This window comes from Paramormyrops kingsleyae, chromosome 2 (genome assembly GCF_048594095.1).
Source record: "Paramormyrops kingsleyae isolate MSU_618 chromosome 2, PKINGS_0.4, whole genome shotgun sequence".
NCBI classification, from domain to species: domain Eukaryota; kingdom Metazoa; phylum Chordata; class Actinopteri; order Osteoglossiformes; family Mormyridae; genus Paramormyrops; species Paramormyrops kingsleyae.
This window is the reverse complement of record NC_132798.1, coordinates 22,151,310-22,164,173: the sequence shown is the minus strand read 5'-3', so window position 1 is coordinate 22,164,173 and position 12,864 is coordinate 22,151,310. Positions and strand designations below refer to the sequence as shown.

The 12,864-nt window shown below is 41.3% G+C and overlaps 1 protein-coding gene across 1 annotated transcript; it reads left to right on the top strand.

Annotated features, from left to right (window-relative positions):
• The first annotated feature begins 1,354 nt into the window (after positions 1-1,354).
• LOC111839250 (uncharacterized) lies at positions 1,355-12,026 on the top strand. Its single transcript, XM_023802980.2, has 6 exons — positions 1,355-1,599; positions 6,245-6,616; positions 7,247-7,519; positions 8,366-8,635; positions 8,726-8,833; positions 10,151-12,026. The coding sequence occupies exons 1-6, from the start codon at positions 1,575-1,577 to the stop codon at positions 10,210-10,212; spliced, it is 1,110 nt and encodes a 369-aa protein (XP_023658748.2). The 5' UTR covers positions 1,355-1,574; the 3' UTR covers positions 10,213-12,026.
• Positions 12,027-12,864: the final 838 nt, after the last annotated feature.

Here is a 12,864-nt window from a genome sequence, read left to right as displayed (position 1 = left end):
ATTTCATGCTACTGTATACATGAATATGGATGGTATGATGATGAAGGCCACTTTAACTCAACTTGAACTGAGTAATTTTTGATTGTGACTATCGCAAAGGACATGACTTCCTTAAGCACAGAATTACAATGGGCTATGCCTAGAAACAGAATTGGTGACAAAGGGTAGCCCTGGACCGACCAGGAACAATTCTTACTTATTGTGGCAATGTGAACCAAACTCTTGCTCCCATACCTGAGTTTTTGCTTCAGCAACTGGCAAAGCTGCAGCTTGCTTGGCTTACTGGTACCTGTCAGCTGCTGCAGGAGCCCCACAAGCTAACCAAGCTCGGAAGGCCTCCTTCTTCAGCCTGACAGCTCTCTTTACCGCTGGTGTCCACTACTGGGTTTGGCACCATGACGGGCACCAACAACCTCACGGGCAAAGCTCCGCCCTGCCGTCTCAGCAATGGGTGACATGGTCCATTTACACTTAAAGTCTCCAGCCTCCCCTGGGATGCACAAGAATTTCTACTGGAGGTCCAAGTTGAAGATCTCCCAGACAGGGCCCTCTACCAGATGCTCCCAGTACACCCTCACTATGCAGGTCCATCTGGCATATTCCCCCGACCATCTGATCCAACTCACCACCAGGTGGTGATTGGTTAACAGCTCAGCTCCTCTCTTCACTCAAGTATGTGGCTGCGGATCCAGTGATACAATTAAAAAGTCGATCATCAAGTTGCAGCCTTGGGTGTTCTGGTACCAGGTGCACTTATGAACACCCTTATGCTTGAACATGGTGTTCATTATGAACAAACTGTGTTTAGCACAAAAGTCCAATAACAGAGCACTGCTTGGGTTCAGATCGGGCAGGCCATTCCTCCCAATTTTACCCTTCCAGGTTTCACTATCGTTACAAACGTGAGTATTGAAGTCCCCCAGTAGAACAATGTAGGGGGCACCTTCCAGCACTCCATCCAAAGTCTCCAAGAAGGCCAGATACTCTGAACTGGTATTTGGTGCATTTTGGCAGTTTGGTTCCATAGTCCGAGCTGCATGTTGAGGTGAGCCCACCTATATCTAGTCTGTATTTCTCTACCTCCCGCACCAACTCAGGTTCCTTTCCCACCAGAGATCTTACATTCTATATTCCTAGAGCCAGATTAGCTAGCCAACGATTGGTGATCTAATCTGTCAAAATGACATCCAGCCTTGAGATTTTTCAGTCATTGTTAAAAACATTCACTCAGTAAGAGAAATTATTTGGAAAACGCGACCTCAGGTCAAATCACTCAAAATCATACGTAACACGTAATGGAAAGAATGTTTCACAAGTTATTTATTATCCATCTTACATCCCTGCTGCAGTACATTTGATAAGTGTTCGTGGCAAACAGGAAGAACCGGTTTATTCCGTAAGGTTTCGTGAGTTTATAAAACGAGCACCGTCTGCTTAGGTGGCCAGAAACATTCATAGAGCTACTGTAGTGTGTTTCGACGGAGACTGAGCTCTGGGACACTCAATCTGAAGACACGGGGGCTGAGAAAAGTGGGAGACACAGAGGACGCAACGAGCATATATCATGAATAGCAATGCTATTCCAAGCAACGATCTGGGGTAAAATACACATTTTATGTATTATTTCATACTTTCTCTACCCGCTGTACACGTTGCGCGGTACTAAAGGGCAGTATTTAATTTGTGTATGGAAAATAATGATCAGTTATGTTTTGATTTCCTTTACCACGTTTTCCTTAAAAAAGTTGCGATATCACTGTAACGATACATTTGTAACAGAGAGTTCCCAGTCCACGGGCAGTAGTTTCGCTGAGGTTATGAACATGAAATAACAGTGTGCTTCCACATGCAGCAACAGGATATTATCCTGGGCAAAGGTAGTTCACTGTAATCTTTTAAGATTATTATAGGGTGACTGCCGCCATCTAGTGGTTAATATTTCATATGCATGCAAATCACACACAACCTTCTTGTTATGGCCTAGCAGGGCGCATTGACTGCACGAAAGGGAAAAACTGAGTCAAATTGCTTGATATTTAAGTTATTGTTCCTCTGTTCAGAGATGCATCATTTCATATTTTCATGAAAGTAAATTGTATTTCTTACTGCCAACCTATGGTTTATCGTTATTTCTTTCAAAAACTGCACTTCAGCTTAGAAACTGGTCAGTTTCACCATCAGTTTTCTCATAGAAGCCTACAAACCTCCGGCAAACCATGTAAACCACGTAAAAACCAAGTATTTTTCGGAGATTTGCAGTGAAATCGAGGTCCTTACTCATCAGGTCAATGGGTACTCCAATAACCCTATATAAAAAATTAATTGATTTTTTTGTGCCTTTATTTAGTATCAAAATCATTTTCAGTTTTGACATGCCGGTAGCTATGGGGTGTCATCTGTAAAATGTTGCACGTTCTGTAATCCTCAGGTTTTCCACGTTTAACTGCAATACAGTTTCCAAGTGCCATTTTTTCAAATATTTAGAGATATTCATATAAATTCCTGCTATAACTTTTACAAGAGAAATATCTTGTATGCATATGTGTTAAATGTAAATGTTAAATGTAAATGTTAGATGTTCAATCTAAATGTAAGACTTGAAAACTGATTGTTACAACAAATACAGCAATTGGCTATGTCCCCAGTGTGTGACATCAGTTTTTCGCATAGAGAAGAGCAGGCTCAGCCACACCAGGGGTTAAACTCAATACCAAGAACGCAAAGACCATACTTGTGGTCTTGGCAAGACCGGTTTTGCTAACTTGCCTTCCAATATCGTACTTGGGGTGCAGTGAATCATGGGATTGGTCTTGTTCGGCGAGGATGCAACTGCTGTGTTTTTGATATTTGGTGCACAACAATAACAACATCCAGGGATTTCTCTGTCCTCTGTACATATGTTCAAGTATGATATTGAGATTCCCCCCGGTATCCATCAAAATGGTGATTGCAAGTCTTGGCGAATTAGCTGAAGTAATTGAAAGCGCAGTTGCAGATGGCATTAGGGTAACTCTTTGGACTGACCAACACCTACACCAGGCACTGCGATTTGTGTTGAAATAGCAACCATATCATTGCCTAGTGTAGGTGTAGGAGGGTTGCAAAGACCGTCATCTGCCATGTTGGTGCATTTCTCGTCTGATTGACATACTATGTATTGTTTCTGCTCTTTTTTCACTTGTGCCATAGTCAAGTGAGCTGTTTTGACTACAATAACAACAACAGTGTTAGCGACAAAGATAAAGGATTGTTTTAAGTTTCTAAAAATTAAAAATTACATGTAAGAAACGATCCAGAGAGGAGAGAGTTTTATTACCGACAGCAATGGTTACACAGAATCTCAAGAGCTGATCATTCTGAGAAGAACCTTCACAGCGGCAGATTTTGCAGACATCACTTTGTCAATGGTAAGAGCCAAATGCCAAAATTACTAGTGCTTCTGTATGTTTGCTTCCATAGATAACAGAAATGATCTTCATCAGCTGACATCCGTATCACAAAGCCAGATTTCTTACTTAGCCGGATAACTAGTCCGATTTAAGGTACCTCAGTTTAAATGAACTGTATCTTCGTTGCTTTATATTTCGCCCAGCCTGCCTTAAACGCGAAAAAAAATGCAGCTAAACAAGAAATCCAGCTTCATGATGCAGGCCCCTGGTGAACATTGACTTAGTTTCTGTTAGCATGTTAAACGCTACCACATCTCATAATCGTCATTCTGTTTATGGTTGTGGAGACTGATATAACCTAACGTCAGTACAAGTCATTTTATGGCTTTTTGTGCCACATAATTTACGGTATACGAAGTAACCTGATGTCATAAAATTGATTGGTTTTAAAAGTATGAAGCGGAAACATCCTAAAGGCTAATCTTATCCTTTCACTTTAGGCAAACCAGCCACTATGTATGACAGGCAACATTAACTGGGCACCAATGGTGAACACGGGGCACAGCAGTTTGGGAGCATCACAGACATCGAGTAGAAAGCAAAATGAACCTGATGCTCAGACAATCCCTTCAGCCAAATGCAAGCCACATATCCAGGGACACTTGTCCCAGCACCATGGAGATCCCACTGACAGACAAAATGGGTACTCTAACGAGTAAGTAAACCAAATGTCCTGCCCTGTAGTTCTTACTGTGTGTGGGAGGGTTTAGTTTTGCCTTACACTGTGCAACACTTTCCCCATGTACTGGCATTATGAACACCACTATACTAGATCTACTGTAGGTATGATGCACTTTTTGTGTCAAAATATCTGTCACATGGTGTACTCCCTGACTTGCAGATGACTGTTTAAATGTCTTTGCTGTTTCAGGGTCTGAAGATATCATCTCCACTCCAGATGATCCAGACAGAGTGGTTGGACGCCAGACTGCTGTGACTCTGTATGATTTGTTAGCCATGAAATCACGCATGGTGCTATACCTCTGGACATGTTAAATGTAAAAGAGGGAGACACAAAGGGTCAAGCAGACAAGATTGCAAGAATTTGCCGTGCCTTAAATCTGTCAGTGTATTTTTTTTCCCAGTGAGTTTGAAAAATAAAAAGCAAGTATTGACAAAAGAAAATAATGACGACTACATTCTTGGCTTAAATCATAATCACTTTATTCATATGTATCATAAAAATTCTTGTGCAACAATTGCAGGGGAGGGAGCAGATGCATGGGGGGGGGACGACAATATGGCAAAAAACAGTGCAAATAGGACAAGGGGCAATAAGAACAGGATAGTACTACAAGAGATGAAACAGTGCGATATGGGTAGTGCAACAAATATGCAGAATATATTGAGAACGCATACATTTGTGCAACTTTGGCAAAATGCAAAGACTAGTTATAAAAGTGAAAACAAATATGCAAACATTACATAAGTTTGTGAACTTCTCCATCGTTCTTGGCAAGGAACCAGGGTGCTCAGACAATCCCTTCAGCCAAATGTAAGCCGCATATCCAGAGATATGTGGAGAGAAATGGATGTTACAGACTGGGGGCGGTGCCAGTTATCGTATTTGTTGTAGGACACAAAAACTCAATGTTACATTTAGATTATTTTTTACATTTATGTTTAGCGGTAACACTTTACTTCAGGGGACATCAATAATATAGTAGTACACGCTTACTCAATGCATTAATTAACCAGTAACTAAGGGTTTGTTAAGCACTGATCCCATGTTCATTAATCATTAATCAATCATGACAGTTCATCTATTTCATGGGGAAATATATATTAGTTCATGATTTGTTGTTCAGTAGTAAATGCGTTAAGTAATTTTTGTCCCCTCAAGTGAAGTTTTACCATTATTAACTAATTAAGTAACTATCTAATATAGTGCCTGAATGGAATACATGAAGTGTCATGATTGATTAAAGATGCATAGGATCAGTATATAACTAACACTTAGTTACTGGTTAATTAATGCATTAAGTAAACGTGTACGACTACATTAGTGATGTCCCCTCAAGTAAAGTGCGACCCATTTAACATTTACATTCAGCATGTACAATTATATTTAGGAGGGAGCATGGGGGTGCAATGGTTAGCACTGTTGTCTTACACCTCTAGGATCTGGGTTCAAGTCTTTGCCAGCGTTCTGTGAGTGGAGTTTGCATGTTCTCCCCGTGTCATTGTGGGGTTTCCTCCAGGTGCTGCAGTTTCCTCTAACAGTCCAAAAACATGCTGAGGCTAATTGGAGTTGCCAAATTGCCCATAGGTGTGTGTGGATGGTGTGTGAGTGTGCCCTGCAAAGGGTTGGTTCCAAGATATTCCTCTTGGAAAAGTTAAAGCATGTATTTACATGAATGTCTCTCTAAATGTTTGTAAAAGTGACAGTTGAAAATTGTAGTGCATTTTTTTTTTACATTTGGTAGTGCTAAATGGGGAAAAACTGAGCAGGATTACAGAACGTGCAACATTTGACAACCAACACCCTATAGTTAACTACCTATTGTTATTACTTATTTGTTATGATCAGTGTTTTTAAATTTTGGCATTTTAGCTGTCATATTTCTGAAGAATCGAAATGCAAATGGAAACTTTTGCAGATATGGTAATATAATGATCTGTGATGTAACCAGGGGTGGAGCTTAAGAAGTTTTGCTATCTGCCAACCACGCTAGTTCTGTAAAAATAGAAACTAGTGTTCAGTTTTTTGCACTTGCCCTTGTACTTGGCTCAGACGAGTGGACAAGCTTAATTTCCAGCCCTTAGTATAACAGCTCATTCTTCTCCCATTGTAGTGTTATGTCACAGTGTCTGGTGGACTGTCGGGCATGGACACGGGCAGCTCATACCGGTGTGGCGCCTGGAGAGCTGGGAGCAGGCGCGGCAGTACTGCCAGATGCACTTTGTGGATCTGGTGGTTGCAAACACTGAAGAGCAGCTGGGCACCTTGCTTGGAAATGCTGAGCGTGAGACTGGTAGTTTCTGGATTGGGCTGCGCTATAGGGACCCGAGTGGCTGGAGCTGGGTGGATGGAAAGGCCTTGACCTACAGCCCGTGGTACAGGCTTAGCCGCCGCGGAGACTGCGGCACCATTGAAACCAGTCTGCCAGGAGCTCAGAAGCTCCTTCCACGAATCTGCATGGAGAAGCGGCCCTTCCTCTGCCAGGGTGAGCTCCCCAGGTTTTGGGTTCTTCTATTAGCCCACCTTGAGTAGAGCACAAGTAAGAGCTTATTAAGAAATGCTGATAGTAATTTTCCCAAAATAAATGCTCACGTCTCTACCATAAGGAGGATGCATCCTGATAGGAGGGCACCTAGACGCCAAGGACCTGGATCTGTGGCTGGCTAGATGTATTATAAGATTTCATTCTGTGATTATCTGAAGTGAACTTATCTCTAATTGTAATCATAATTTCATTTGCTAGTTGTAAAAGCAAATGCACACAGGAAGGGCCCAGCAGTGCTACGATTACTGTACTGGCTATGGGATTTGACAGGCTTCTGGGCATGGACACAAACTCCTTACCCACAGAATCACACATATAAACAATGGATGAATGAGTAATTCATGTGTACAACCATATTTCCAACATTTATTTTGCTTACATAGTACAGTTGGATATTTGTTGGAGTAAGGCCTGTTAGTGTGTTACAGAGCCGATCCTGTAGCATTTGGATTAAAAGTGCTCTTCCTTAACCACAGTGCCACCTGCTGGCTTGAGTTTGTTCCACAGCCCACTCTCGTTATCTACTCTCCTTGAATTTTTTGATGTATTCACTTTGGTCCCGCTTTTCAGGGCCTGTTCCTCCGCTCAAAATCGAAGTTGGCTTTGTGGGGACGGCCTGCGTGAGCCTGAGCTGGCCCAGACCTGCCCCCATGCAGGGTGTCCAGTACAGCTTCAACGTGAGCTACGTCTCTGCCTCTCAGGGGAGCCGCAAGTCCTACTTGTCAAACTCCAACTCCACCATAGTCTGTGACCTGACTGCCGGAGACACATACAACTTCTCAGTTTCCACAGTCATGGGGAGAGCTACTCAGAGTGACCCAGTCTCTGTCAGTGTCCTTATGCGTACGTCATGCCTTGTTTTTATTTCATCTGACCCTTATTTAAAGACAAATTCAATTTGCCATATTTACACACAGTCTGCTCACTTTCTCACATGCCACATTTAAATATGATCTGCTCAGTCACACACTGCATTTACACATGATCTGCTCACCCTCTCACACATGCTCAATTTTCAGCTGATTTGCTCATTCGCATACACATCACATTTACACATAATCTGCTCACTCACTCGTCACATTTACACATAATCTGCTCATTCTCTCACACACGCTGCATTTACATATAATCTGCTCTGTCAAATGTGCCACATTTACATACAATCTGCTCACTCTCTCACACATGCCACATTTACATACAATCTGCTCACTCTCTCATACATGCCACATTTACATATAATCTGCTCTGTCAAATGTGCCACATTTACATACAATCTGCTCGCTCTCTCACACATGCCACATTTACGATACATATGATCTGCTCACACTCTCATACACGCCACATTTACATTCATAATTCCATTGTGGTTGAAATACCACAGCCACTGATATTATTTTCTATCTCTGGACAACCTGTGCACCCCCCACTGTCACCAGCAGTGTACTCACTGTAGCCATTTTGTCACTCTTGCACTGTCATCTTGATTGAGCAAATTCTGAGTTATTACAGTGCCATTTCCTCACTAACACTTATCGTTAACCCCCACAGTTAAGCTTAGCCTTGATATCACAAAGTAAATATATGATTTGATATGGTAAATACAGATGTTTAAATACTGTTTTGGTGGATTTTAACACAGTGTAGATTACCCTGACTAATTTTCTTTTAATGTGTGTGGTTTTCCTCTAGGCTTGTACCCACCAGTGAATGTAATGGTGGAATCTATCGGCTCAAACTCTGTGACTCTTAGCTGGAGCTCAGGATCCAACAGGTCATGCTTGTATAATGTGTCCTACTACTCGCTTGATGGGTCCCACTCTGGCTTTAGTGTGAGGCCCGAGCTCAGCAGTCACGTGACCATTGGCAACCTTTGGTCACAAATGGAGTACATCGTCAGCATCATGGCTGTCAGCCTCTCAGGGGCCCAGAGTGTTCCTGTGACTGTCTTTCTAAATACCTGTGAGTGTACTTCTTGCTCTTTACCATTAGTCCGTATGTAAGTGCCACCTGTAGGCTACTGTGTGATTTCTTGAACTCCCTCTCTCTCAGGTTCCTACAGTATGACATTGGCTGCCATCACATCTCACAGTATGCCGTTTGTTTTCTTGATGCTGATATTATGGCTTCTCCATCAGATCTTTAAAACTACAAAAAACGGTAAGTGAGAAAGATAGTTAGTCTACAACAAGCAACTCAGGGTAGTTAATTTAGAATTCTTAGCTTTATACTTGTTTTTTTAGTATTGTGTAACTGTGAATATGAAAAGTGTGTAATTTATTTGCATATTCAAATATTGCTTTAAGGTTTAAGGAATTCCACTAGAAAATTGTGCATGTTATTTTAGTCACTACATGACTTCAAAAGCATCAGAAGAAATATTTTTGCTTGAGAAACTAAATACCAATACGGTAAACAATAAACATAAGAGTGTCCGAATTTTGGAACCTGTCAGTATTCCAGAGATCAGCTAGTTTTTCCAATACTGTGATATTAACATTAGAGGGGAATTTCCTGTTTCCTGAGAATCCTAGCTTTCATCCAATCACCCATTCCAGACTGTCTGTATGAACTCTCAGGTGTGGGTGCTACAGTAAAACAAACACAATCAGATATAACTGACTAAATTTATGCTCAGTTGTACATTTCTTTTCCCTCCAAAATGATTAATATTGAGTGTCCTGCATTGGAAAGGCACCCCATCCTGGGTGGTTCCATACCTTGCGCCCGTAGCCTCTGGGATATGCTCCAGACCCCCCCTTTGATCCTGAATAGGATAAGTGGTTTCAGAAAATGGATGGATGGATGGATGATCAATATTGACTTAGTCCACTAGGTGACAGCACTTTCCAAAGATTTTCCAGCTCTGGTTTAACTTTGCAAACTAAGAATTGTATCTTAGTTGTTAGGATCCTAACTTAGGTCACGTTGGCTACACTGTTCCTGAGTTGAAACTGGCGTTTTTTTTTTCTAATAACAGGACCACAGTAACTTGCTGCGGTTCATAAATTGTCACCTTTAAAGATTTCTTTTCAATTTTCAATTCAATTTGTTCAGTTCAGTTTTTTTATATAGCACTTTTAACAACAGTCATTGTCATTGACAGTCAATGACATTGTCATTGTCAAATCCCACAGTCATTGTCAAAAACACTTTACATGTAGCTGGCACACTTTTGTGGTCTTCTAGATGAAAGTGTTGACTGCCTCCTTAAAAGTACTGTAGCTTTCTCTGTATAACTGTCATCCAGTGCTATACAGTTCCATTGACTGGGACTCTTTTCCATGGAAAATGTGTGCATTGGGTCACAGTTTATTAATTATCTAAATTATAAGTATGTATTAACTGTGTAGGTTGCTGCGATGTTCAATGTGAGGAACATGTTATGAACTTAGCAGCTGTATAATTCCCTTAAATTGAGCTTTAAATTAAGTGAAGGGTGCTGTGATAATTTTGTTGGTTCACTGTTTCTTCCAGATGACTCTGAGGAGCAGTACTCACGAGAGACTATGGTTGACGTAATCCACCAGTCATCTTAGATCCATTTGTTTACTCTTTTCACTGAGATTCCCATCTACTGGTTACCTCATTTTCTGTCACCAGCCTTAACCCTAAGTATAACATATGAGTTATACCCAGTTACACTGTGAATAACCCTGAATGTAAAACTGAATTTTGACTTGTTATTGGTAACACTTTACTCGAGGGGACACAAGTAATGTCCTATTATGCTATTACTTGTATATTAATTAACCACAAACTCAGTCTTACTTAGTCTCGGATACATATTGAAGTCATGTTCGATCATCGTTAATGAATCATGATGCATCTTTTGTCAATCACTATATTTACTACATCTATTCATTCTGTAAACCTTTGTGATCTACTGAGGAACTACTGAAGGAAATACTGAAGGAACAAGTATTTGTAACCAATGAAATATTGATCTCATGCTAGTTCATCATTAATGAATCATGAAGCATCTTTCATGTTAAGTAGCTGCTATATTTGTACATGATTTGTATTTCAGTAATAACTGAGTCACTACTAAGTATTAGGGTCCCCTCAAGTAACGTGTTACCCTGTTATTGAACTGTTAGCTATTCTTTTTGCACAATATTTATTGTTGTTTTTTTGCTGCTAGAAACCCAAAATGTGCTGTGTATTGCTATGTATGGGTGAGATGGAGGCCCAGAGGGCACCATTGCCACCTCACACCTCCAGGGCTGGGGCTGGAACCCCTGCTTCGGTGTGTAGAGTTTGTACATTTTCCCCATGTTGCTTGGGCTTCCGCTGGGTACTCTGGATTCATACGCAGTCTCATAGTGTGTGCATGCATGTGACCTGTGATAGACTGGGCGTACCCAAGCCTTGTCCCCTATACTGCCTGGGTAGGTTCCCTGTGACTCTGACTATGATAAGTGGTTGGAAGATGGATGGGCCAAACCAAAGTACAGTGGAAACTGCTTATAGTGATGACAGTTATAGTGATCAACCGGCAATATGGATCAAAAAGCTTGGGACAAGAAACATTCCTATAAAAATTCTGTTTCAATAATTCACTATTGCAATCAAGTCGTCCATTTACAGTTTTCATTAACTGCCTGACTGCATTGTACCTGTGAAGTTTGGTGGAGGAGGGATAATGGTATGGGAGTGATTTTCAGGGGTTGGACTAGGCCCCTTAGTTCCAGTGAAGGGAACTCTTTATGCTTCAGCATACCAAGACATTTTAGACAATTCTATGCTTCCAATTTGGGGAATGCCCTTTTCTGTTCCAGCATGTCTGTGCCCCAGTGCACAAAGCAAGGTTCATAAAAACATGGTTGGGTGAGTTTGGTGTGGGAAAACTTGACTGGCCCACACAGAGCCTTGACCTCAATCGCAATGAACACCTTTGGGATGCACCAGAACAGAGACTGCAAGCCAGGCCTTCACGTCCAACGTCCCTGACCTCGCAAATGATCTTCTGGATGAATGGGGAAAATTTCCAGAGTTGCACTACAAAATCTTGTGGAAAGCCTTCACAGAAGAGTGGCAGCTGTTCTTGCTGCAAAAGCGGGACCAACTCCATATTGATGCCTATGGATTTAGAATGGGATGTCATAAAAGTTCCTGTAGGTGTAATGACCAGGTGTTCCAATACTTTTGTCCATAATGTGTATATTTAAAATCCAAAAAAGTGTGGGCTGAATTACCTATACTGCTTATTTTTTGGACCGGTATTAAGCTACTTCCTGTCTGTCATAATACAGCCAATTGCTGATGAGGCAAAAGCTGACGATGATGTCATGTCCAGCATCATATCTGGAAAACATATTTAATAAATTTAAATGTTATTCTTGGTACAATACCTGGACGAGGTTTTTATTGAAACCATTTGTGACGTACACATTCTCAGAAGCTTTCTTAAGAAGATTTTGAATAACTTTTTCTGTGAGAGAAATAAGATAAAAACATTAAAAAAATGGTAAAATATAAAAAAGAAAAATATTTAGTATTCTTTGTTTCAGGGGTGCCATGGTGGGGCAGTGGTTAGCATTGCTGTCTCACACTACTGGGACCTGGCTTCATCTGTGTGGAGTTTGCCTGTTCTCCCCGTGTCATCGTGGGATTTCCTCCAGGTACTCCAGTTTCCTCCCACAGTCCAAAAACATATTGAGGTTAATTGGAGATGCTAAATTGCCAGTAATTGTGCACATGTGAGTGAATGGTGTGTGAGTGTGCCCTGCGATGGGTTAGCACCCCACCCTGGGTTGTTCCCTGCCTTGTGCCCATAGCCTCCGGGATAGGCTCCGGGATAGGCTCCGGGATAGGCTCCGGGATAGGCTCCGGGATAGGCTCCAGGCCCCTCATAATCCTGAATTAGATAAGCTGTTACAGAAAATGGATGGATGGGTTTTTTTTGGTACATTGTATCCCTTTAGCAAAGAAATTCTAAAATCCTATAACACTGTGAAAAGACAAAATATGCTTTTCAGTTTAATAAATCTTTCCAATGTACAACTATTTTGGATCATACTGTTTGTTTCAAAAGTACCACCTTTACACTTCATTGGCATGGGTTTTCTTTGAGTCATTGTGAGGCTGAAATATTGTGGCGAAATGAATGTTCCCTAAGCATTTTGTAGAGATAACGCCAATAATGTTCGGTACAGCAACAAGTTGTGACAGGAATGTCTATGCTCCTG